The 27,475-nt window shown below is 41.0% G+C and overlaps 2 protein-coding genes across 2 annotated transcripts in view; one reads left to right on the top strand and one right to left on the bottom strand.

Moving 5' to 3' along the window:
• Positions 1 to 15,590, top strand: part of LOC306666788 (uncharacterized protein) — an 88,487-nt gene extending 72,897 nt beyond the window's left edge. The window contains exons 1-2 of the transcript XR_013765396.1: positions 11,484 to 11,618; positions 13,574 to 15,590. The gene's annotated coding sequence lies outside the window, so the exon portion shown is untranslated. Of the gene's footprint in view, positions 11,619 to 13,573 lie in introns of the transcript that reaches the window.
• Positions 11,921 to 27,475, bottom strand: part of PREP (prolyl endopeptidase) — a 110,674-nt gene continuing 95,119 nt past the window's right edge. Inside the window, exons 11-15 of the mRNA XM_079149042.1 lie at positions 22,399 to 22,535; positions 19,939 to 20,033; positions 17,638 to 17,769; positions 15,602 to 15,758; positions 11,921 to 12,658 (exon numbers count right to left, since the gene is read on the bottom strand). Of these exons, the coding sequence (XP_079005168.1) occupies positions 12,364 to 12,658; positions 15,602 to 15,758; positions 17,638 to 17,769; positions 19,939 to 20,033; positions 22,399 to 22,535 (816 nt within the window). The 3' untranslated portion in view covers positions 11,921 to 12,363. The remainder of the gene's footprint in view (positions 12,659 to 15,601; positions 15,759 to 17,637; positions 17,770 to 19,938; positions 20,034 to 22,398; positions 22,536 to 27,475) is intronic.

Genomic DNA, 27,475 nt, shown 5'->3' with positions numbered 1-27,475 from the left:
AACCTATTAGTCATTCAGGAGCATGTTACTACATTTCCATATGTACACTTTCCATTTGTCATTTTGTTGTTAACTTCTAGTTTTGTTTCGTTTTTTTCCCAGTACTAGGGATTGAACCCAAGGGCACTCTACCACTGAACTACATTCTCTGCCATTTTTTATTTTTTAATTTTGAAACAGGAAGTTGCCCAGCCTGGTCTCAAACTTGTGATCCTCCTGCCTTACTCTACCAAGTTATAGAATTGTGAGTGTGTGCCACCATGCCTGGTTGAATTGCAATTTTATTCTGCTATAGTCTGAGAAGATACATGATATGATTTCAATTATTTAAAATTTATTGAGACTTGATTTATGACCTAATATATGATCCATCTTGGAGAATGTTCCATGTGCTGGTAAGAAGAATATGTATTCTATATCTTTTAGGTGAAATGTTTTGTAATGTTACATCCATTTTCTCTAAAATATGGTTCAACTCTGATTTTTATTTGTTTATGTTCTGTCTGAATGATATGTTAATTGAGGAAAGTGGGGTGTTGGAGTCCCCAGCTCTTACTAAATATTCTAACTCTCCATTTAGATCAAGTAATATTTGTTGTATATATTTGAGTGGTCCCACGTTATGTTCATACATATTTACAACTGTTGTATTATCTTGTGGAGTTGATTCTCATATCAATATAATGACTTTGTCTCTTTTTACAGCTTTTGATTTAAAGTCTGTTTATCTATTTAGAGCTACTCCTCAGTTTTGGTTTCTGTTTGTGTGATGATACATCTTTTTCTAGCTTTTTACTTTGTCTGTATATACTTTTCTCAATGAAGTGAATTTCTTGTAAGCAGCATACAGTTTGGTCATCTTTTTTAATCTGTTAGTTCGGTCCATCTTTTAATTGATAAATTTAAACCATTTATATTCCAGGTTATTACTGATGGGTAGGAAGTACCTCCTGTCATTTTGTTGTTTTCTGCTCGTTTTTCTATAATTTTCCTTCCTTTACACCATTTGTTTATTTTTATGACTTGGCATTTTCTGTCATGCAAGGTTTAATTCTGTATGTGTATTTCTGGTAAGTTTTGTAGGTTTGTGTGTTCTCATCCTTTCTAGTGTTAAACACTTAAGTATTTCTTATAGAGTTGGTCTGGTGGTGAGTTCCCTCAGCGTATGCTTATTTGAGAAAGACTACTTCATTTTCTAAGGATAGTTTTGCTGGGTATGCTGTTCATGCCTGGCAGGTTTTTTTCTTTCAAAACTTTGTATTGTTTCCCTGTCTTCTGGTCTATAGTGTTTCTGCTGGGAAAGCTGCTATAAGTCTAATGGACATTCCCTTATATATGAATTGATACTTTCGTTGTATTTAGAATTCTTTGTCTTATATTTCTGACATTTTGAATATAGCATGCCTTGGCAAAAGTCTTTTCTGAATTGAATATAGATGGGGTCCTTTGAGCTTATTCTGTCTGGATGTCCATATCTCTTTGAAGATTTTTCTATTATTGCAGGTAATAAGTTTTCAGTGCTTTTTCTCTTATGGAATTCCCATAATGTGAAGACTTGTTCACTTGATGGTGCCCCTAACTCTTGTAAGCAATTCAAAAATCATGTCCTCAAGTTTAGAAATTTTATCTTCTGCTTGATGTATTCTGTTGTAGAAGCACTCTTTTATGTATTTTTTTATTTCATCGATTGATATTTTTAACTCCAAGGTTTCTCATTGTCTTTTTTTATGATTTCTTTCTCTAATGAATTTCTCCCTTGTATCCTGAATTTTCCCCCCCATTTCTTTGTATTGTCAATCTGTACTCTCCACACATCTCCTTGAATTTCTTTAGGAACATTATTTTTAATTTTTTAGGCACTTCATACTCTTCAAATTGGGATCTATATCTGGAGAACTGTTGTTTTCTTTTGGAGATATCATGTTTCTTTTGTTCCTTTGTTGAATCTGTGCATCTGGTGTAGCATTCATCTCTTCTAATTTTACAACTTTTGTAGGAAAAGTTGTTTTGTTTTGTTTTCTCATTTAGATGGGATACAGGGTGTCAGTTAAGTAGGGTCTTTAAGTTTAGTTATAGGTAAGCCCAGTATAGTAGTCTCTGATTTCTTCAGCTTTGATTGATGTCAGCAGTGTCCGAGTGCCTCAATAGTCTAGACTGAGGCAGTTTCTGAAGGTAGTTGAACGGCTTCACAGTACGTGTCAGCTTCCAAAGGTGTATGTCCCCAAGCTGCACAGAGTTGATCTCTAATGGCAGTGGGGCTTAGTGGTCAGGGTATGGAGAGGACTGTGCCCAAGTACCTCCAGGCAAGCACAGGTGACACCAAGGGTTGTGTGTCAGCAGTCATGGTCCTTAAGTCATAGGATATGAAGGAGACCTTCTTTAGGACTCTAAAGATGAATATGGGAGATGCTTGGGCATGGTGCCAGCATGAGGTGGGGAAGGGATCTTTCTTACTTTCTGTGGGTAAACACAGGTGGTTCTGGGGGTTGGGGTACAGTTAGCCATATTTCTGGGATTATTGGATTATTAGATATGTTTATGATTTTCTCCAAACTCTGAGGAATATGTGCAGGTTATTACAGGCTTTTGGCACCAGCAGCCATGGTCTCAAGGCTGTGGGTTGGGGAGGAGACCCTCTCTCATTCCCATGGAATGAGTAGAGGTGGTCCCCAGAACTGGGCCTCTGGTAGATACATTTCTGGAGCTGCAGGATGCAGTTGAGACTTTCCTGGTTCCTGATGACCAATTGGGTGAAGCCAGGACTTTGCACCTTCAAGGAGACAGCAGCAGTCTCAAGGCTGTGAGCTGGGGAGGAGCTTGTCTCTAGGGCAAGAGTGAGTGGGACTCGAGCTTGAGGCTATTGCAGCTGCTGGTCCTGAAGCTGCAGGACACAGAGAGGACTGTGTTTTGCCCTGTGAAGCATGCACAAGTCCAAGGATTTGGGGGACAATTGGTGGCTTATTGATAGCCTCTAAGGCAATATGGTACCTGGCAGTAGCTGTTGTAGCAGCTTGAAGCAGAGAAGTCCATCTTAGATCAGTCAGTTCCCCAAACTGGATTTAAAAGGTGTGAAGACTGTGGAATTCTCCTGCAGTCAGGACTACCAGTTTCCTGCTATGATTGGGGTTGTTGGCACTTTCCCTGCTTACCTGTTTCCAGCAGCACGGAGTCATCGGCACCCCATACCCTATCCCTTCCAGGGAGCTGGGGGCACAGTTGCAATTTCTTCTGTTCAGCAATTTTCCTAACAATGACTTGATTGCTGGACACCATAGGGCACACCTGTAATCCCAATGATTCTGGAGGTTGAAGCAGGAGGATAAGTTCAAGGCCAACCTTAGCAACTTCGGTCCTAAGCAACTTAGTAAGACACTGTCTCAAAATATGAAAATAAAGGGTTGGGGATGTAGCTCAATGGTAGAGGGTCCTTGGGTTAAATTCCTAGTACCAAAAAAAAAAAAAAAAAAAAAAAAAAGACTGCACTAACTGACTGATCAGCCTCAAAGGTATGAGGTGATGATTAGGGATAATGTCTTTTGTATTTATTTGACATTAGCATTTTGATATACATTATAGGTCCTTGTTATGGTATCAATACTGGGTGTCCCCAAAAGCTCGTGTGAGACAATGCAAGGAAGTTCAGAGGCAAAATGATTAGGTATGAGAACCTTAACCTAATCAGTGAATGAATCCCTTGCTAGGGATTAACTGAGTGCTGACTGTGGGCAGGTAGGGTGTGGCTGGAGGAGGCGGGTCATTGGGAGCATGACTTTGAAGTATGTATTTTGTGAATTGAGCTTAATCTCTGCTTCCTGGTTTCATTTCCCGGCTGCTTTCTTCTGCACATACTTCAGCCATGATCTTCTGCCTCATCTCTGGCCCTGAGGAATGGAATCAACCATCTGTGGACTAAGACCTCTGGAACTGTGAGTCCCCAAATAAACTTTTCCTCCTCTAATTGTTCTTGTCAGATCTTTTGGCCCAACAGCAAAACAGCTGAGTAAAACTGTCCTTTTATCCTGCGCTTCAGGTTGGAGCTTCTTACAAAACTAAACATATCCTTGCTGTATGATCCAAGAATTGCATCCTTTGGTGTTTACTCCAAGCAGTTGAAAACTTGTATCCTCACAAAAACCTGCAGGTGGATGTTTATAACAAGTTTATTCATAACTGCCCCGAAGTTGGAAGCAACCAAGATGTACTGTAAGTAAATAGATAAACTGCAATATACCTGGACAATGGAATATTATTTAGCACTAAAAAGAAATGTCATTAAGCCATGAAAAACATGGAGGAAATTTAAATGCATATTACTAAGTCAAAGAAGTCAATCTGAAAAGACTGTACTCTATAATTCCAACTATGTGACATTCTGGAAAAAGGAAAAAAATTATAGACAAAAGATTGGCAGTTGTCAGGTTTGGTGGGGGAGGGAATAGGTGGACCACAGAGCATTTTAAGGTGGTAAACAGTCTATATGATACTAAAACAGGTACATGTCAGTAGATGTTTGTCCAAATGCATAGGATGTTTAGCACCAAGTGTGAAGCCTGATGTGAACTATGAACTCTGGGTAGTAATGTGTTCATCAGATGGAGCAAGTGCACCCTTGTGGTGAGGGTCATTGATAATGGAGGAGGTTAGGCATGTGTGGGGTTAGGCATGGGAAATCTCTATACTTTCTTTTTGAATTTGATGTAAACCAAAAACTGCTTTTAAAAACTTCTTAAATATATGTACCAACACATATGAATACATCCATATGCACTTATCAAGAGAAAAAAATGAAGAAAATGGCATTACCTGTAGGCCTGAGGAACAGCAATGTTCTGCAGAGGTTCCAACTCAGCAGAGGAGTTTAAGAAACTGGGTAGTTTTAGACCACCACAAACCAGTGTTCGCTGAGTCCCCTCTGCTCCCCATCTCCTCTCTCAGCCCCCATTTCCTCCAGGATGTTCAACTGCAAAACCTGTAAGATCAGAAGTGGAGACAGGCGCACATGGGCCATATACAAATCTGATTGAATGCCACTTATTTTGTTGGAAGATAAAATACTTATTCACATTATATAGTTAATTTGAACTTTAAATTTTTTGGTAGAAACTGTATTTTGTCACATTAGAATGAGGTTAAAGGTTACGGTGGGAATCACGCTGAGGCTCTCATAAGTCTGAGGTTTTGGAATGTCCTGACCCCTATGGAAGTCCAACAAAATTGACAGAATCACTTGCTTAGATTTTGGAAGGAAATGAATTTTTATTTCAATTTGAAAATATTGGGAACAACTAAAAAAACACATCTAGCACAGGTTAACTGGCTGTATTTGTCTTTTGAACCCCAAGAATCAATGTGGTGCGTAGTTTCTCTGTGCTGCATGCAGCTGGTGTGCACTGCCCTGCTGAGGACCAGAGCCTGGTGGGTGCCCTTGTTGGATGCTGGTTAGTGACTGGGATCTTAAAAATGGGACAACAGAATGCCATTTCATGATCCTAAACTGGACTGTAGCCATACCCAAGAAATTAAATTTAATGAGTCTTGGGAAATAAAATAATCTCTTTAAGAAAAATAACATTCTTGTAATATGTGCAAATGCAACAGAAGTTAAAACATGCCAAGACTTGTGTTTAGCTGTTTGTTTTTTATGGTGCTGGGGATCAAACCCAGGGCCTTACACATGCCAGGATGTGTGCTGCCCCTGAGCTGCATCCCCAGCCCCTAGCTGATCTTTAATAAAACCTTTAGTGTAAGGCAATTTTAAATAAGATACATTTATAAATCACATCATGATGGCAACAGCATTACAGAAAGTTGGAAAGGAAAAAATGTCGTATAGCTTCCCTTAAGAACCAACATCATTTTGGTTCAGCTATTCCTCAAGTTGTTAATATCGGAATCACCAGGAAGCTTGTTGATGTAAAGGTGTAGACTCTGGCTTTCTTAGGCTGTCTCAGCATCTCTGGGCAGCTCCCCATGGATTTACAATTTAAACAAGGACCCCAGGTGGTTCTGCTTTGCAGCAGCCAGGGGATTAATTTGTTAGCTACCCAGGGGACCATTTTACCACCCATTCATCCTGGGAGTGGGTGGTGGTGGTTGGGGGATGGCAGGAGTTTTGCTGCAGAGACGATTTCTGTCTGAAGACACGGGAAACCCCTGAAGGCTCAGAATAGGAGGGGACCTGATTTTATTTGCTTTTTCAAGTTCTGGAGTCAATGAGCAGAAAGAATTTGAGGGGGGCAAGATTTGGAGTCAGGAGACAAATTATAAAGCACGATGGGGAGAAAAAATACATTTGAGGCATATTCAGAAGTTAGAATTGGTAGAACTTGGTGATGACTGATTTAAGAAGGAAAAAATGAGACCTCTTCCAGCTTAGCAGGTAGGATAGATGGTAAAGACTACTCTTTTTACATACATCTTTTATTATAATTTGTTTCAAATGCTTTCCCCCCAAAGTGGTGTTTGTGCATCTTAATTCAGGTAAAAACATAACTATCATCAAATTATAAGATAATAGTCAAGAGGAAAAAGAAGTCACTTTCCAGTGGAGGACGTAGGCAGATGCCATCTTAACCAAATGATCCAAACTGATATCACCAGGAATAAGACATATCAGCACCACGTGCCCTCTGGTGTGAGGCACTGGGAAGGGTACAATCTAACATCCAGGGATATTCTTGCCAAAAGTGCATAGCCTCAGTCCAGTGATGAGAAGACATCAAATTCTGAATGATATTCTACAAAATAAATAACTAGTCTTCTTCACATGTATCATAGCCATTAGAAGGTAAGACTGAGGCACTGTCAGAGATGGAAGAATAAAGAAGCCATGGCAATCATGCAATTCAGGCTCTGGGGGTCAAAAAGGATAAAGAGAAAATGAGAATTGAAAGTGTGGAGATTAGTTAGTAGTGTTATGTATAGTTACACATATTTTCCAGGTTTGAGAAATTGTACAATGCTAAGGTTACAGATGATGTCAACATTAGGGAAATCTGGATGAAGAGCATACGAAAACTCCCTGCACTTTAAAAAAAAAAAGTTTTTTAGTTGTAGATGGACACAGTACCTTTATTTTATTTATTTACATGTGGTGCTGAGGATGGAACCCAGTGCCTCACACAGGCTAGGCAAGCGCTCTACCACTGAGCTACTACCCCAGCCCGCCACTCTGCACTTTTAAAGCACGTTTTCTTAATTACAAAGTTAAAAATTACAAACATTCCTTTTGCAACAATTTAAAAATATCAGTAAAAAACAATATATATATATATATATATATATATATTCCCCCGCCCCCCAAAGACATTCAACTTCTGAGATAAAATGCAGGTACTTAAAACAATGTATAGGTACTTTGGCCAGTGTATGTGGGAATTAGTTCTGGTTCTTGTGTGCCTAACCATTTTTCTAACCCATCAGTTAAGACTGGCAAGTTGCAAATCCTTTCTCCATCACCTTGATCAGAGTTCTCAGCTGGGATTCTTGACATTGTGGGATTGCTGAGGATAGAACTACCGAGTGACAGGTAAGGCCATACAAAAGCACTCATAGGCTGAGACATCAAGAGCAGGAGTAACAGGTAGGCACCTTTGTAGTCTCCACCTCCCAACCCTAACTGCTCTCTCCCTTAGCAAGTAAACCTTAAACCCACTTTACCCAAGGGCCATCATTCTTCACAGTCCTGTTCTTCATTTGGGAATAGCAAAATCAGTTCCAACACGTAGTTTTTAGCAAATGATGAAGCCCCTCCCAGTTATCTTCAACTCAAGACATTTGCATTTAGCAACTTGGATGAATTAGGGAGTTTGATACTCGGAGGCAGATCTGAGCAGTGACAGAGCTAGGCTGTCCCAGGTGTTCTGGTTCCTGCACTTCTGGAAAGAGTTTGCAGGGCTGGAATCCTGTAAAGTGCCAATTACCACCCCGATACCCGAATGTCATGGGAGAAATAAGAAAGTGTTACTTGTGTTGACATCCATCATTTTCCCTAGAATTTAGGGTTATGTTTTGATGCTGACCTTGTTTTCAGGTTAACGTCAGTTTGACTTGTCTTCAAAGTGGCTAGAAGCTCTTTGGTATTTGCCAAAACCTTTAATACCGTGGAACTAGAAGACAATGCATTTTCATTGTCAATTAACTATATGTGACTCACTTTCTAAGTCCTTTGTTTACAGTTCCTAGGGTTATTTGGCATGAATAACTTCCACAAATGGCCACCAGGAGACTTTCTCTTGCTTAGTATGTAAAAGAAGAGCCTTCTTTGTCATTTACCCATTGTTAATGGAGCCTGCTTGCCCTCGCCTCTCCTGCCCCTCTGTGCTGCAGTACCCTGTTGGCAGGAAGCCCTGGATTCCTGAGCACAGTGAAGTCAGAGGTAGATGCAGGGCATATTCTCAGGACAGGGATCAGCAGGACTGACTGGGTGTAAGGAACAAACTCAGGAGGAGGGGGCATCAGCTTCCCCTGAGACGTGGACTCCAACATAAGTTCTACTGCTTAAAATAGCCCTGTTCTGCCTGCCCAAGCTGATAAGCAAGCTTTTATCTCTTTTGCCCCGTCACCTGCCTCTTCCACTCCATCGCACTTCTCCAGGTGCTGTTCCTGGATGGCACTCATCCAGGGACTTAGTGTTCCTTTCCCTCTCTCACTACAGGACTTTATTATGACAACTTTATTGAAATTACATATCATAAAATCTGTCCTTTTTAAGGAAACAATTCAGTGACTTTTTGGGGGAGTAAATTTACCTGGTTGTACAACCATCACCTTAATCCAGTTTTAGAACATTTTCTTGATGGGAGTAAGATCCTTTATGCTCAATTAGTGAATCTCAATTTCCATCCCCAATATCACACACTGGAGATCTACATTCTGTCTATGGAATTTTCTGAACATTTCACCTAAATAGAATCATTACTTTATATGGTCATTTGTGTTCGGCTTCTTTCACTTATTATGTTTTTGAGGTTCATTTATGATGTAGCAGGTCAATTATTTGTAGGTTCTGCCATCCCAGCTCCAAAGTTCCTTCAAAGCGCTAAGACCCCCTATCTCAGTGGCTTTCCTGCTTCCCCCAAGCTCTTCTGCAGTCAGTCTCTCCTGGGCTGAGCCCCACACTGTCCACCCTGTCCTCCAGTGGTCTGGCTAGTTCCCACTTCATGCTCTGCCCGATGTTCCTGTCCCCTATCCTACACCCCACGTCTTTGTTTAAACGCTGCTTCCTTGAAGAGGTGCACTCTAACCTTCTTGGCTAGAATAGCATTCTTTGTCATGGACTATTCACTTGTCCCGGTTTGTTTCTTCACAGCTCTTAATTTCTAAAATGATATTTTCTGCTTATTATCTTATTAATGGGCCAGTGGAAAAGTATATGTTGTTTGGGCTGCTATTAAAAAATACCATAAACTGGGTGGCTTATAAACAACAAATTTATTAGAATTCTGGAGGCTGGGAAGTCCAAGATCAAGGCACGGACAGATTTGGTTCATAGATGACACTTTCTTGTGCCCTCACATGGTAGGAGGGATGAGGAGTTTTCTTTGACCTCTGAGTAAGGGCAAAGCCCTCATGGCTTGATCATCTCCTAAAGGCCCCACCTTCTATTAGGATTTCAACGTATCAATTTTCAGGGTAAACAAACATCCAGACCATAACAGTTCTAGGGTGCAGCTGCTGGGGTTACTGCCCTGCTTGCCCACTTCATCTGGGGAACACTGGACCTTCGCCAAATGGATTCAGGTTAGTACATGATTGCTAAGGTTGTGTGAGGACACACACACACACACACACAAGTGCATGTGTTGCACGGAACAGAGAGGCAAAGGATAAATGCTCAGCAAGAAAAATTCATTACTTGTCTCCTCCCCTGGAAAGTCACCTGATGAGGGCAGGACTTTGTCTGCACCTCCAGCCCCTGGAGTATGCAGTGTGCCTACATGCTCCTCATTCATCAGCCTTAGTCCTCATTCCACTGCCTGACACAGTGAGAACCTTTAGCCCTTCCTGGTCCCCTCACAGCTTCCCAACCTTTGAATATTTAAGTCCTTTTGGGCATTAGCTGTGTGACCTGCCCTGAGGGAACTGCCAAGGCTGCTAAGATTGTCAACCATGGACAGATCGGCGACAGGCTTCCTCAGTTGAAATTTAACCTTTCCTAACTAGTAGCACCATCTGTGCATAGTTGCCTAAGTTCCGTAGGAGTATTAAGAAACGTGATTAATTAGTTTTATAATATTCCAAGTATGAATACATTTAGTATCACAAATATGACTATCCCAAGGTAACAAATGCTCTGTGGCATTCAGCAAGGCCCAGTGACAAGGCTGTTAGACCACTCATGCAAGGGTAGAGCTTTTTTCCCTAAATACCACAGACCAACATAAGACAGAGTTCTGAGAAAAATCCCAATCTCAAGTCTTACTTCCAATGTTCAAAGCTTAAAAGATACTTTTTAGTTTATGGGAGGAGTTTACTGAGTTAAAATTGAGATTGAAAAATTAGGTTGGAAAAAAGAGTTCATAATTGGAAGAAACTGTGTGCTAGGCACTCATGAACATACTACTTCATTTATTCTACATCATTGCCAGGTACCAGTTGAACAAGTTGGGATTTGAGCCTAGGCCTGTCTCTGAAACTCAGACCCTCCACACCATACTTTCTATTTTCAAGAAGGAGCCCTCAGTGGGAAAGAATTGTTGGATCCTATACAAGCTAGAAAGTGCTCCCACTGTGTCAGCCGCTATCTGCACCTCAAATGACTCACCCGGTCTAGGAAAGGGTTGCCTTGGGCAAAAATTTTATTGCTTTTTCCTGCTGCACTAGTCAGGGGTTTCTTTGTAGTTAGCTAGTGTGAGCATCTGTCTTGATAGACCGACTTCAGTCTCCAGGTGCCCTGCACTATCTGCACAGCTTTTCTCCTGAGAGGTTATAATGAATCAGATGTTCAATGACAGCTGCTTTATGCATAGTGCTCATTCAAACAAACAATAACAGAAAACATGGTTCTAGAACAGAAAAACCAAGTTGGGGACACCTTTCAGTTATGCTTGGCATGTACTGATATACTAGGTAGAAGATGGTGCCTATTTTTTGACCACAATTTAAGTAGAGCACGTAAAATATGTTTGTATATGATTTGGAAGATAGAACTTGCAATTTTATATAAAGTTAAGAGACTTCATGTAGAATAATTTTCATCTTAGCTGATAAAGCAAGACAAACTTTTCTTATAAATTAGATCAGCATTTCATAAACTGCTACTCAAAGTAACACTATTTCATGTGATATTAAAACATAGGCCTTGAGACAAAAAACTTCTAAGTGAAAGTTTGAGGAATGGCATGCCCTCCTCTTAAAAGATTCCTGGGGAGTGGGACGAACCCAAACTTTCTTCTTACTTTTGCTGTTGTAGGTGTGTTTTAAAAGAATGACTATTTCAATTTCCAGGAAGTGGTTTACAGAAATGAAACAGCTTGGGAAAGGCTGAAAATTCTGACTGTACTGTTTGGATGAATACCTCTTTTGGAAAATTTTCTCATGGGGCCTCTTAGTTTCATATCTGAGGCACTCTGATTTCCAGGAACACTCTGTAACCAAATCAATATGCAGTCAGATAGGTGAGTAATCTGAATTTTCCACTTCACAGATTTTAAAAGGAGGCATCCAAACCAAAAGAGCCCCATATCAGATCATCACCCGTATCTGAACAGATAACGTTTAAGACAGTGAGCTGCCTCTAACAGCTTTGCCCAGAGATAAGGGAGCAGGAATGGACAAGCTCAACTTCTTTTCTGTGTTTACATTCTATGATTTAAGGGTTTGGAAACTAACTTGTCGCACAAAAGTGAAATGTTTTATCCCCATGGTCAACAGTACTTCAAGTGATGCCCCTCAATGCAAAGGAACCAAATATAAAGCCTCCCATTCTTAAATAGCATTTATTAGTATTGCAATGAAATCTTTCATGAGAAGAGTTCTCACATTTATTTAAGGATATATAGGTTATGGTTATAGAAGCAAAATTCACTGAGTTGTTACGTATGAGGATGCCCGGCCAAGACCCTTAATTCAGCAATCTAGTATTCACACGTTTGCTGACATCGAGCTATTTATCCAAACATGCCTTTTAAAATTCTTTTTAAAATATGTGCCTGGATAGGGTGGGAAAAGAAATGCCAAGGGCTTGCTAAAAAGGAGAAGCCTAAAAAAGATAAAATTCCCACGGTAGTTCTGTTCGACTGTAGTCTGTGAGTCCAGGAACAGTGCTCATGTGGGGAGCGTTGTGCCCAGTGGTTTCTCAGTTGGAACAGTGTGAAAGCCCTTGAGGTTTTCTGTGGCTGTCGGAGGAGCAGGAAATCCCATTTACTGAATCCAGTCAATGTTCAGGCATCGAGCTATGAACGCAAACATATCTGAGACTTCTTCTATCACTTTGGCTGTGGGCTTCCCTGCCCCATGGCCAGCCTTGGTGTCCACGTGGATGAGCAGGGGGTTGCTCTGCTTCCGGCTGCGGCCCACCACGTACTGAAGGGTGGCAATGAACTTCAGGGAGTGAAGCGGGACCACCCGGTCATCATGGTCAGCGGTGAGGAGAAGCATGGACGGGTACTGGATGCCATCCGCCTCAGGCAGCCTCACGTTGTGCAGTGGGGAGTATCTGAAAGACAGAGGCACTTGTGTGAGGTTTTGTCAAAAGCAGAGTTGTTCAACAGGATGATCAGGGAGGACCAGTGTGACACAGGGACCTGTGTGGTACGCTAGCCATTAGATTGGATCTGAATGTCCCCCAAAAGCTTGTGTTTCAAAGATGTGGTCTTCAGTGCAGCAGTGTCCAGAGAGGAAGCTTTGGGGAAGTGACTGGATTGAGAGCTCTGACGTCTCAGTGGATTATCTGCTTGATGGATTAATAATTTGAATGGGCTTCTGGGAGGAGATGGAAAGAGTGGGCAGGAGGGGTGTGCCTGGAGGACACAGGCCCCATGGTACCTATGTCTTATCCCTGACCCTTTCCTCTCTGCTTCCAAGCTGCTAGGAGCAGAGTAGCGTTCCTCTGCCGTACCCTGCTACCATGATGTTTCTGGCTTGGAGTCAGTGACCGTGGCTGAAACCTCTGAAATTATAAGCCAAAACAAACTTTTCCTTCTGTAAGTTGTCAGGTATTTTGGTCGCAGTGACAGAAAGTTAACACACCAGCCTGACTTCACTAGCAAGGAGGACTTCTGTTGCTTAACATGTGAGTGGAATGGAAGCCTGCTTGCTTGTCATTTAGTCCATGACTATGGCAAGGGCTACTGTAAACGGGAGCTGTGTCATTTATGTGGCTTCAACTTTGAAATATTATGTAAGAAACTAACTCACAGGGCTGTAGAGATAACCCAAACTATATGCACACTTACTTGTTCTGAGTTGTATCTTTTTGTATTCTTTAGACTTTTTACTGCTACATAGTTGGACTAATGACTGGTTTTTGAAACCACGGAGTGTGACTATTAAGCTATTAATCTTTTGTTAAACTTCAAATCCAGTGTGCAGCAGCTTTCTTCCTCTAATCCCTACAAAGCCTTTATTTCAGGCTCAGCTTTGCAATCTCAGGAAGAGCATGTGTCTTTCCTGTCTGCAAGGAACATGAAGTGAGCTCCTGAGTCTCCTGCTGGCTCTCACAGTCCAGCAGAAAAGAAACTGCCTTTGGCCAATGGAGAGAAAGTTAGTGGAAGAGGAAGCCTCTGAAATTCAATAAAAGTTTCCAGGGTAAGCTAACAAAAAATGGTTTCAAGAATAAAAACAATAAATTAGACTGTGATTGATAATAACCAAGTTTGAGAAATATCTATACATGATATTTTTCAAAGTGTTTAGTATTAATGATTATAACCAAATGTTTTAGCAGAGTTTGATTCTGAAGGGCAAATAATGAAAACAGTATAAATTCTTCTTAGTTCACCAAGTCAAAGCTAAAGCCATGGGGAGCTTGGTTTCCCAATACCTACCATGGGGGATGACAATGGATCTGTTTTCCGATCTAACCCCTCCTCTGCATAAGGGTTAATTCTATGGGGAACAAGTCTGGAAAACTCTGCCTATTAAAAATATCCCCCCCTGGAGATTCACAGGCAACATCACAGATGTGGAGATGTTCTGTAGAAAGAACAACCTGCTAGGCTTTATTCATCCCAGCCAGTCCCAGACTTGGAGATCCATCCAGTTCTCTTGGGAGGAAACACCTTTTAATATTCTAGATGGGGATCCAAGGGACATGCTCTAGGCCCTTTCCAGCTAATTTAGCTCTAGCTAAATGAGACGTAAGCTCATTTGTTAACAGAAGGTAAAAGGAAAATACAGCCCTGTGAGAGCAAGGTTAGAAAATTAAAATCTGAGGTAGGAATATCACAGAGGAAAAAAACTTAAACTTTTTTTTTTTTTTTGCTTTCAAGTTAATTTTGTCTCCTTTGATATATAATTAACTCACTCAGGATTTTCAAATGAGTTTACACAGTACTTATTTCCCTGGGTACATGTCGTCGCTAGATAATTTGAACCATAGCTTCTTTGGATACACAGCTTTTACCAATGTGTGTCAAGGAGGTCATTTGAGTATTTAAAAGAAAACAGCTTTCACAGTGAACTTTTCCCCATTAGAGAACAGAATTCAGTAGTTTCAAAGCACTCAATTAAAAAAATTCAGTCATTTTAATTATGAGAGACATAAAAAACAAATTAAAAAATTGACCAAGTTATTTTTGAGAAGGTTGGGGTGGGGAATAGGCCTCTTGTGCGGGTTGAAGGGCCATTCCTAAATGATGCTAGTAAATAATCCCCAAATTTTGTCATTTACTCACTGTTACCACCAAAGTGGTTGAGGACTATGAAACTTGTAGTTTCAAATATGTAGTTATACTGAGGACAAAATGAATTTAATTATGCTTGCCTGTGTTCTTTTTTTATGTCCTTATTTCTTGATTTAGAAAAGGAAATTACACATACTGATAAAACATATAATGATAGTTTTTTTGTATTAGTTTCTGATCACTGTAGTAACAAATTATTATCATCAATTTAGTAGCTTAAAACAGTGGACTTATCTCACAATTTTGTCAGCAGTCTGATGGCTCAGTTGGGTTCTCTGCTCTGGGTCTCTTAAGGCCAAAATGAGGTATTGGCTGGGCTCTTAATGGGAAACTGGAAAAAAATTTACTTCCAGGCTCAGGTTGTTGGCAGAACTATCTTATGTGGTTGTAAAACTGAAGTTTCCATTTATTTGATGGCTGTTGTTTAGGGGTTGTTCTCCAGTTCTTGAGGCTCCTTCCTCCATCTGCAAAGTCCTCTTGGAGCAGTACCTAGATTAGTTTTTAACGGAATAACCAAGGACAGGTATCCTGGAGGGCCATTTTTGCAATTCTGCCTATCACTTCTTTAAAGTTTGTTGTTTTTGTTAAAGACCATATTAAAACAAGGCAGGAAAGTATTCCCATCTTTTATTCTTGCAGTAAATTATATGCAAATAAAACATACCGAGGGGTCAAAGCATCAGATACTAATTCTGTTGACTATGTTTAATATTATGATATCAAATCATTAATAGCACATTTGAATCAAAACATACTTGATGAGCCATTCAAAGTGTTGTTTGCTGTCTGAGCACCCATAATCGGTGGTCCAGGCATGACCGATGGTATATTTATGGAACTTCAGCATGTCCATTACTCCAACTTGGGCAATAACACAACCAAAGAGGTCAGGCCGCTGATTTGCACAAGTAGCTGAAAACCAAGAAAGAAACATTTAAATATATAAAGCAAACTTACATGCTTTCTGAAACCTGGTTGCCTTTGTCCTTACAGCACAGGAAACTGTCAGAACCACCCCACCCTTTTTGTCCAAGAGGGTGGGAAATGTTATCTGTAATAGAGATTTGTTCCCCAAAGTCAATCGTGTTACCTGAAAAGCCTGAGGACTTTCTGAAGAACCTGTGTCCCCTCTTCCCCACTCATGTGCTTTCATAGCTGTTGGGGGAGGTTAAGATCTGAGGACCAGCCTGAGGCAGAACAGGGTCTGAAATGCAGCTCGAGGCTCTAACCAATGTTGGCATGTCATCTCGTCCTGTTTTTTTGAACTTTTTAAAAAATACTAAACAGATATTTATTGAATACCAAGTGGGACACTAGGCCTGGACCTGTTTCAGTGAATAAAACTAAATCTAGTGGGGAAGATTAAAAAATGAACAAGTCACTTAAAGTATGACAATCACCACTGTAGGGAAGGTGTGGTGTGAGGGGACCTAACTCAGTGCGAGGCAGTCAGAGTGCTGGCAGGACTAGGAAGCAGTTAAGGGATCTGTATTTTTTCTGCCTCTGGCAATAAAACAGTTCCCAAGCACATTGATTTCAACACTTATTAACAATACTGACTCCTGAGTCCTACCCTTGGAACCCCGGTGCCCTTGGTTCACTGTCTGTCTCCGCCCCTAGGATGAAAGCCCCGTGACAGTGGAGAGGTTATCTGTTTAGTTTACCTACAGAGGCTCAGTATCTGGAAAAATGCCTGGCACTTCTCAGTGTCCAATACGTACTTGCTGAAGGTCCATATATGACTGTCAATATCCTTTCCAAATTAAAACAAATTATTTTGGACATCTATATTTTTACCTTCATGGGAATTCTTCTTTGGAGGGCTGGGATTAAACCCAGAGCCTCACACTGATAGGCAAGTGCTCTACCACTGAGCTACATCCCAGCCTGGAAATGATTTTTTTTTTTTTTTAATGACTACATCTTAGAACAGGAATTCAGATTTTGAAATGACTGCATGTTTCAAGGACAATAACAAATGAACACTCTGCCCCTGACCCCTCTCCATAATGGACTTGTCACACATATGTAAGTGTCTATGTGCTCTTCTAGGTATGCATGATGGCACTTCATGTCTTAAATGCCAAGGGGTGCAGGACCCAGCAGGCACAGTCCAGGCCTACCACACACACTCATGACAGTGTTGAGTGTGACTGGGGAAAAAGTAAAATTAGGAAAAGCTGCTTAGAGGTAGTGCCACACAGAAGAGCAGAATGCAGACTCACAATACCAGATTTAACCTCAGCACCAACGTTTTTCAGTTGTGTGACACCGACAAGCTCCTCAACTGCTCAGTGCCTCCCCTCTAAAATGCGGACAGTAGCTGTGTGCACACGGAGGGCTTGGACACAGGTGCTTAGCAAGTGAGAGCCACTCCTGAGAACAGCTAGGATTAACTGATTCATGAGTCAGGCTGTGGCCCTGCCTCTGCATACCCCATCTTCTTTCATGGCTTTTCTCTGTACCCTGGACATTTAGCACCACATGGCACAGGTATTCAACAAATGTTCAGGGAGGAGCCCATCTTACAGGTTCTGAGCAGCACAATCAGGTTGCCAGGTCAGCCCTGGGCTGGCCGAACCCGTGAACCCACAGTGGGGGAAGAACTCAGAGGATGCCGTGGGGTCTTGGCTCCTGCTGCCATGAGTATGTCTGCCGTTTCTCAGGTGCCCCAGTACAAATGGTTTTGCTTTCTTTGTACCAGTATAAATCAGAATCACCTATGGAAAGAGCATTTGGAGACCCCACAGGGGTCACTTGGTAGGTTCAAAGAGTAAAATTCAGTTCTTACCCACTAGGAGACCTCCATTTGAACCTCCGTTAATCGTCAGCCTCTTGGGAGACGTGTAGCCTTCCTTGATCAGATACTCGGCAGCACACTGAAAGTCATCAAAGCAGTTTTGTTTGTTGGCCAAGATACCACCTACGATGTGCCAGAGTGAAAGGCAGTTAATTAACAAAACACACAAAAATCAGTTTAACTCAAATGGAATTCAAATGACAATAGGGCACACTTTCAGCTATTGATCAACCTAAAAAATGGTGGCTAAAACAACATTTAAAGAAATGACTCAACTGAAGTTTTATGTGCTGTGGAAATCTACCACGAACACCACTGGACTTGCTAGCCCATACAGTGAATTTGGATTTTATTAAAACCCTTTAGAACTTAAAAGGCAAGTGCCCCAAAGAGGACAGATCTGTTTTGTGAGAGAAGCATGACATCAAAAAGAATGTCTATTTTGGAGAAGCTGAAGGTAAAATGAAACAAGGCCTCCCGTGGAGTTCAGTCCTCAGGTTCCACCCAGCACAAGGCACAGGGTTGCTCCACACAGCTCCCCTCCTCTCTGCAGAAGTCTGTAGTGGGTACATGATCCAGTTTTGCCCTGGGTTACTAATTTACAGACACAGTAGAATTGGTGGAGTGGTACTGCAGCAGAGCACACGGGGGCTTCTCCATTCTTGAATGAAAGACCTTAGACACCTCCCCAGGGAATCCAGGCTTTATTGTCTATAAGCCATTCCAATGCACTAAACCAAAGAAATCAGAGAAACAGCTACAGGGTCTTGGAATAACTACAAGTAAAGGCCAAAGGCATGACTTCACAGGAAGAGATGTCTGAAATAACTAGCTCTGAAATGAACAAAGAGCAGGCACAGATCTAATTAGATCTGAAATGAACCACTTTTGTAGAAATTCAATTAAAGATGAAGCAGTGCTACTGAAGAAATGTTTTCATATCAAAACAAATGTTATTAAAATCTTAATAAGAAATTATCGGTAATTCGAACAGCTAAGATTACTTAGTTTCCAGGAAAAATGTCACTTGGGGCTTATGGCTATACTTTTAAGAACATTAAATTTTAAACTCAAGAAACAGGGAATTTAGATTTATCAATGTTCTATATACTAGGTTATAACTCGAAAAGGTCCATTTCTGATCCTTTGACTGCCTCACCTTTGAGAAAGTATATGAATCAATCTACTTTTAGTCTTAGTCAAGCTCTAGCCCATCTAACTCCTATGACTTTTGAACAATAAGTTGGTTCAAGTTAATAAATAGGGGAAAAAGTCAACCAGACTCAGGTATCTTCCTTATTAGATCATAGTGGCCCCTGATGAACAGAGGGGCTTAACGGAGGAGACCCAGTTCTTTCAGGAGTCCATGTTCAGGAACTGGTGGCCCCTTTGTCCAAGTAGGCCTTGTTATAAATGACAGCTGATGTTGAGAACGGGAAATGCGAAGCTGGCAGACATGGAAGTCCTGACCCACACCTTCCTCAAGGATACAGGACCAAGGCAAGTGAAGAACACCCTCATCAGACCACTGGTTGATCTATGAATTCAATTCCCGCTACAAAAAAGCCAGGTGAGGGTGGTGGAATGTTCCACATACAAAGAAATGGAAAAGGAAGGGTTTTAAAAGAAAGGTGATTATTAAAAGAAAAAACAAAAAACAAAAAACCTGTGGCCCCTCTGGGGTATGAAGCTGAGTACTAGCCAGTCAACTCAAGTATATGCTTCAGGAGGCCAAAAAAGAACAGTGACTGTATTCTTGTGTCTAAAACCCACACTTGATAGTCATAGCAGCAATTCGAGGGTACAGAATGTTTCAGTAATGTTGGGAAAAAGGGGTTGCCCACACTGAAAGCAGTCAAGCTGTAGACTGCTTTCTTCTCTCAGGAGAAAATGGCCTGCTTTGAAGTCTGTTTTGAGACAGACAAACGATGCTGAATATTACCAGCAAGGCTGTCGGGAAAAATACCAAAAAAGCTCCTTTAAGAGTCACTTTTGATTCTGATAATTAAAAATGCAGCTTGTGCATTGCTAAAAAAAAATCCACAATTTTGATTATGGTCTTATGGGGAATGCTTCTGAAAAATATGTGCTTTGTTATCAGACTACAAAAGAAAGTAAAATGTGAACAGAATGGGTTCTTGCAACATGTATGAAAATAATTCTTTTTTCTCACTTATCTCAGCAAAATGCCTTTTTGCCCCTCACCCCCTCAGCTCATTCAAATGGGAAGGTCACTACAACCTGAGCTTGGACTAGGCCAGACTTGAGATTGCTTCAGAGAAAACAGCCCACCTTTATGCCATGTCTCTCCATATTCACCGCCACCCCTGATGTTGGCCACCGCAAGGACGCCACCCATGTGTCTCACGAATATGAGCCTGGATACACTGAGTAACAGAGAAGACAGTTAACCTCTAAGCTCTCTCCCTCCATTGCAAAAATGCAAATGTATCCCTGAAAACACACCATGTGTAACAGCGGCTAAATATCAGCCCGATTGTTTTATATTACTTGATTATAGTGAAACATTAATGTTTAACTGCAAAGCTCAGACGTTTTCATGAACACTCAGTATGTTTCACTTTTCTGTACTAGTAAATACTTCATTATACACACACACACACACAAACCAGAGGCCCTCATTTCACACTGAATCTATCTTTGAAATAAGGCCAGCTCAGGTAAGAATGGTGGGGCTCACAGTGCACCTGGCAATGGTCCCTGCTCTCAGTTTTCCCCCTTTTCCTTTTTGGTAACACTCTCCAGATTTTCAACGTGTTTTCCAGTTCCAAAGAACTCTGGATGTTTAGTCACTGCAGGACATGAGAAGAGGATAACAAGCTCACAGACTGGAAAACAAAAAGAGCTCCCAAGGCTCGAGAGGACTTTGTAGAAATAAAATCACAGCACGACGCTTCTAAGTCCTTTGGAAAAAATCTGGATTTTGTTTCTACCCTTCTCTTTTCACTGTGGCACTAAAAGTGACATTTGCTTTCCTATCAGTTAATTTTGCCTTCAACTGTTTGAGAATTTTATAATTCTCAGTAAAGGGAAAAAGGAGGGCTTCTGCAAACCTAAAGCTCTAGTTGGCTTTAGTGTTAATTTCCTTGAGGTCAAGGATGAAGAAGAAAGATAACTAGTATTTACGTAGACATCACCAGGCCAACCGTACACATCAGCCAAATTCATTTTCAATCACTGGGTCTTCTACGTTTCCTGCATCTCTGATATCTCCTCTGAAAGATGACATTCACTTGGTTCTGGGATGAAATGGTTTGGGATTCGACTGGATTCTCAGAACAGAAATTTAATAAGTACAAATGAACAAAGGTCAGTGCTTCTAGCTACAGCAGATCCACTCAGTGATCAGTGTGGTCTAGATTTCTGTGGGAACCAAGAGAATGGGGCCTAGGGTACAAGTTCCTCATTATTCCCTGGCACGTGTTCACTGCTCTTCCACTCAAGCATCGCTGACTTAAAGGTGAAGCCTGTAATTTTATCTCAGAATAAATACGGCATATGGTTTAACCACATAGTCATGGATGTACTAGTGAGATAACAAATCTCTCTGCTGGGGAAGTCCATCTGGGGGCTGCTCTCACCCTGGGTTAAGGCAGGGCCTGGGACGTGGCACTGTCAGAGTCAATTAATTAATAGTGTCTGTAATAACATTCTCCTAGTGTCCCTTTGGTTAGTTGTATGATGCCACACAAACCTGTCATTTTATACAAAAACCTCCATTAGTTCCTAACAAACTCTTTAGCCAGATGTTCAGGGAAGTCTACAAGCTGGTTATGAACCACTTGAGGAGGGCAGGGACCATGTTTTATACTTCATTCCACAATAATGAGTGGCTATAGTTATTGAGTATTCAAAACAAAGGACTAGCTTTCTTCCAGTTCACTCTGGGATAGCTAATTGAACCCACTCCATATTTATGTCCTGGTAGTTACCAGTCTATGAATCTCTTCTCAAAGATCCTGAGTGACTCTGTGAATCAGATTTATATGAGGTTCTTTTTAGAAGTTGGGTTAAAGTTGGTGTTGCTTGTAGGAAACTGTTTTTATTAAAAACACTCAAAGCAAATTCCATACTAAGGAATGGAATATTAAAATCAAGTTTGTAAAAAAAAAAAAAACCAAAAAACTGGCAGGCTGTTCATATAAACAATGACAATGTATAAATGTAGATTTCCCCCAACCCAGGACATAAGTTATCTGGAAAATAATCACAAACAATAAGCACAGAACAGTTTTTAAAAAGAATAACAGAATTTTCAGAAAATATTTATAGCTGAATGTTAAGAAAGTCTATTTTAAGTCTGTGTGCTGGTAAAAAATTCAATCATCTAAAACATTCCCACTGAAGAGAATTCTGGGGGTAAAGGCTGATTTGATAACAAATGAAAATGAAGATAGGTACTTCCTTTCTTCAAGACCTCAATTGATACTAATCTTTTGTAGCCAGGCTAAAGCCTCTAAATCTAGTGCTCAACTTTACACTGAGGACATTAAAACAAAACAAAACAAAACAAAACAAAACAAAACAAAAAAACCAAGATTAGCTTGTCATTATATTTCCTGCAATTCCTGAGCAAAAATTCAAGTTATCAATTCCTTCCTTGTAAGAAAACGAGCAAGAAATATATAGTTAAGCATATTAGAGATGATCTAGTAGACCAATCTCTAGTTCCCTTCCACTACATGGTAAAGATCAAATACATATCAATTTCAAGAGTGTCCCAACACTTACCTGTAGTTGGGTGTGATAGATATGTTGAAGCCACCATAGCCATATAAGAAAGCAGGATGAGAGCCGTCCAATTTTATGCCTTTTTTATGCACAATGAACATTGGAATTTTTGTACCATCCTTGCTAGGGTAGAAAATCTAGGATGAAAGAAAGAAGAATACTTAGATTTAGCACCTCTCAGTAAATACTTGTATACTTTTAAATGGGAAAAATAGGTAGTACTCTTTTCATGTACAGAAGCACAATGAAAATCTAGCACCACCAAAGGGCTATTTGATAGTGAAGCATATTTCAGTTTTATAGGAATGGTTTAAAGAGCATGAATCTGAAAGTAGGGAAACTGGACTTGAATTCTTACTTCACGACTATCTAGTTTGGTACAAGTCATTTATCCTCCCTCAGTCTCAGTTCTTCACCCCCAAAATGAGGCCACCAGGCCCACCTCTTAGGGCCTTCAAAGGGCACCCGAGAGGACAAGCATTCAGTTCTCTGCTCAGTATCCTTCTCGGCACTGGGAAAGTCAGATTCTGCCATCTTGCCAAGCAACTTAATCTAGGGAGACTTCTTAAAAACAAATTTCACATTCAACTTCTTCCTAAAAGGTGAAGACATTCAATACATCTTCATTTTTCTATGTTTGACTATTAAACAAATGTGAGCAACAAGAAGACATTAGCTTAAGCTGGTGAGGAACACCATGGAAATCCTATTATTCCTGGTTAAACAAAGACATTTTCTCCAGTATTGACAATTAAGGTTCCTCAAACTTTCCAGAATCTGGGCCACCTTGGGCAAGTTCAGTCAACATCTCCATATTCATTACTTTTGAATAAAGGATTAAGAGAAAAAGGATAAGGAAGGGAACATTAAATGGTATTCAAGCGATAAGCCATAGAATAAATGATAAGCCACGAAAAGCTGATAATGGCTTCTTCCAGACAGAAAAGCCGTAAATTGTTTTCCCTTCAGGCAAACATGGTGTCTGTACCTTGACACTTGGAAAGTGCCTCAGCTCAGAAACTTCTTCCTGACTTCCCCTGTGAGCCTTCATGCTTTGTGTGACCTGGAGCTAAACTGTATCTACAGCTTTTGATGGCAGCAGTTCTGTTACAGAGAGTAGCCACAAAATCCTTGGAGATAAACAGGAGCAGAGGCACCACGGATTTGGGAGCTGGGGGTGCAGGACTGTGATAAATGCTCTAACTCTGGTCATTCTCTGAATCCTGTCAATCAATAGCATGACTAAAAAGCATCTGTTTGGAGAGAAAGACAAAGAAAGTACATTTGGCAGTTTAGGAATCATGGAGTCTACTCTGCAGAGTAGACAGTTTTATTTGAAGTTATTTAGTGTTGGCAGCCACTGATGTAGCTGTGTGAGTGGGTTCAAGGAAATGCAGAGTAAGGAACCAGCCTGAAGTGACTGGCTGGGCTAATGAGCTGGAACACAAGGTCTTCTTTGAGTTGGGAACGACTGAGGGCTCTTTAGCCACAGAGGCACAGCATCAAAGAGCAAATGAATCATGTCTCACATCATGCCACCATAACTGAATCATCTGCTCAAATTGGTATTTCCTCCAGCTACCTGCCAACTGCCCATCTATCTGCAAGTCCCTGCCCAGTTCTCCCTCCCAGGCTGGCCACCCCTGTGCCCCCTGCTCTCACCCAGGTGCACTGAGGCATCTCTGTCTCTGCTGACTCTCATACCCTCTGCCTGATCTCAAAGTGTTCTGTCTCCTGCTGCTTCACGATGATTCCACTCCTCCTCTCATACCACTTTTCCTGCTACCTCTTATAAGATTTCCAAAGCCTGCAAACTAGCCTGCCATTCTCTTATCCGGCTGCAGGAACAACATATCCTTTCAGAATATCATCAAAAGGTCCAAAGCCCCCATATGCCTTTAGAAATAAATCCACACTTTAGGTTGGTGTGATTCTGATGTTAAGATAACAGTATTCTAAACTGTCCAAAAGTGAAAGGGCATTGTAAAGATGATTTTACTGTGGGCAAGAAAATGCCTTACAAAAAGGCTACTGCAGTCTTAAAATATACATACCATGTATCCATGTGTACATACATTCTAGCCGGTCTCTTTCTATGCATTCAAACACAGCAGCCATCTATGCCATTTCCATTTATGGAACAGCAGTGGTCACTAAACTAACCCTAAACCTGACTCTTCAATAAAAGGGCAAATTGAATCCTGAGTCTTTTGATAACTATGGAAGGAACTCCTGTGAGCATTTTGGAAACAGTCATTAAAAGTAGTCCAGGAATTTGCCATCATGTACTATCCACTGCTTTGTTCTTGAAGCCACTTTGCTAGGTTAGGAGGGGAAGCTAGCAAATTCCTTGCTTCTGTCTGGGTCCCAAAACTTCACCAAAAAGTTCTGCATAAAAGTCTATATTGGTGCTTTTATTAGACTTACTGGCTATGCCTAAGCATCTATGAAGAATCTGTTAGAAATACTGTTTTCCAGGCATCATCCCCAGATGGTAGAGTTCTCAAACCTGCAGATTTAGCACATTTCCTGTGTGCTTTGTGGCAGGTGGAAATGGCTTCAACAAAACTGGCCATAGCATTTGCTTTTATCATTCTCTCTACTCTCACCAATAAATATAAACTAAAACCAGATATTTCCCCACAATCCTTGATAACTTCAATATGGGACTCTGTTCTTTTTACCCAGTTCTCCTGTGATTTCCCTTAGAGACTTTTAATGAAGAAGACCATGACGTGTCCCTCACCCTGACCAGACACTTGAATGTCTCAAGATCAAGATCTTCACTTCAACCCCACTCCAACCCCTCTTCATTCAAATGTTTGCTATGTCTATTATGTGCTAGGCATGCTGCTAAGCACTGGAGAGGCAAAGAGAACAGGACCTGCAGAGTCTCCGCACAGCACATACACCCATCGCCTTGGCTCTCAGAGCTGGCAGCTGTTCTGCAGGGAACTCCCCCTCTGACCAGCCTGCTCTTTCCTGCCCTGCCTCCCTCCCTTCCTTTCCTCCTAGGGTATCTGCTCTTACTATTATTTTTAAACTCTTTTCATGACATTCAGTACCTTCTATTCTCTGTCGGCCTCTCTTGAGTTTTCTCGCCCAGCTCAGGAATCCTTGACAGCCCTCTAAATGTCACCCATGCCCGAAGTCCTCTAATGCTAATCCCAACCCTTCTCCTCTTCTGGGCACCCAGACACTCAGGAAATCCCAAGCCACTTCATCGCAAATTAGTAATACCTAAACTCAGCTGGGCTCCGGAATTATGATTTCATTTTTCCCCCTTCCCTAAATGAATTCCTCATATCTTTTCCTTCCCATGTTTTTCTTAATGTCTCCCTCCCTGACAATCTATTCCAGAGTAGCTGCTTCCAGAGTTTTCTACTTTCTTCCACACCTAACACCACCCATTTGCATTCCCTTCCCTTTGTATGTGGCCTGTCTCCAGAGGCCATCCACCTGGAGTTCTTAAAACACCATCTTCCATCCTTGCTCAACCTCTACAAACTCAGAGAAAAGGATTGCCTAGTCTTGATTCCGTTCCTTACCTGCTCTACCACTACCATGCTCCTTCGGGTACCACTGTTTTTGAATTTTCTCTTTCCTTGGTGTACAAACAGACCCAAATTTCTCCTCATCTATGTAAGAAAAAGAAACCTTTTGCATCACCTTGTCTGCTCCTCAAGCTGAACTTCATCTCCCTCTTCCTTCCTGACCTGATCTATCCAGAGTCACTCACACCACGGCTCACCACTTTCCTACCTTGTGTGTTCCTCTATCCCAGCCACCACTGCTCTTTCAAGGATCATGCGACAGTGTTTTGGTCTTTTCCCTTGCACGTCCATCTCTACCTCTACTGAGGGGTGTATGTCCTTCCCAGATTTTTCATAAGCCTACAGAGAAACACCTATTTATACATTTTCACAAACACAGAGGTTATTTATATAGTGATAAAAAGAATTAGGCTAATATTGGGCTACAAAACTGGCCATAGCATTTGCTTTTATCATTCTCTCTACTCTCACCAATAAATATAAACTAAAACCAGATATTTCCCCACAATCCTTGATAACTTCAATATGGGACTCTGTTCTTTTTACCCAGTTCTCCTGTGATTTCCCTTAGAGACTTTTAATGAAGAAGACCATGACCTGTCCCTCACCCTGACCAGACACTTGAATGTCTCAAGATCAAGACCTTCACTTCAACCCCACTCCAACCCCTGCCCCCTGACTTCTCCCTAAGCAAGATTATCATGGAATTATTTTTTAAACCACTCAGATTTACCTCATTAAAAAAGTGGATGTAGCTGGGCAAGTGGTACATGCCTGTAATCCCAGGAGCTTGGGAAGTTGAGGCAGGAAGATTCCAAGCTCAAGGCCAGGCTCAACAACTTGGTGAGGCCCTACGCAACTTAGTGAGACCCTGTCTCAAAATAAATAAAAAGGGCTGGGGATGTAATAGTGGTTAAGTACTCCTGGGTTCAATCCCCAGTACCAAAAAAAAAAAAAAAAAAAGAATGCTGTGTATTTTATTATATGGATATACATATATTTATCATTTGCTCATTGATGCATATAAAAGATATCATGCCACTCATCTACATATATCATATGGAAGTCACTCATTCTTAGTGAACAGTTACCATAGCTGAAATCCAGGTGTTGATTTTCCACTCTCTGATGACTGTTAACACAATACTCAGGTTCTAGGTAAAAAAGCAAAAATGTTTCCATTTCTCAAACTTGTAACCAATGAGAGCTGCCAATATACACCTATTCTTCCTTTAAAATTTAAATGGGCACTTAACAATTCCACATATTTATGAAGTACAGTGTGACATTTGAATACATGTATTTGACAGATATACATCAGTAAAATATGGATCTGCTGAGCTGCGAGTCTTCTTGTCTGTTCCTGCAGTATCCAGGGGAAGGCCAGACTGGGTCACCCAGTCCCTGAGAAGACCAGCACTGCTGTCACCTCACTAGGGTGAACTCAGAAGATGAAGGGGCTCTGTTTTAAAGCTGTGGAAACTATGAGGATCAATTATAAGTGACAGCTATCATGAGATCTA

Source organism: Sciurus vulgaris (assembly GCF_902686455.1).
Source record: "Sciurus vulgaris genome assembly, chromosome: 7".
Taxonomy (NCBI): Eukaryota; Metazoa; Chordata; class Mammalia; order Rodentia; family Sciuridae; genus Sciurus; species Sciurus vulgaris.
This window is presented reverse-complemented; position numbering and strand designations above follow the sequence as displayed.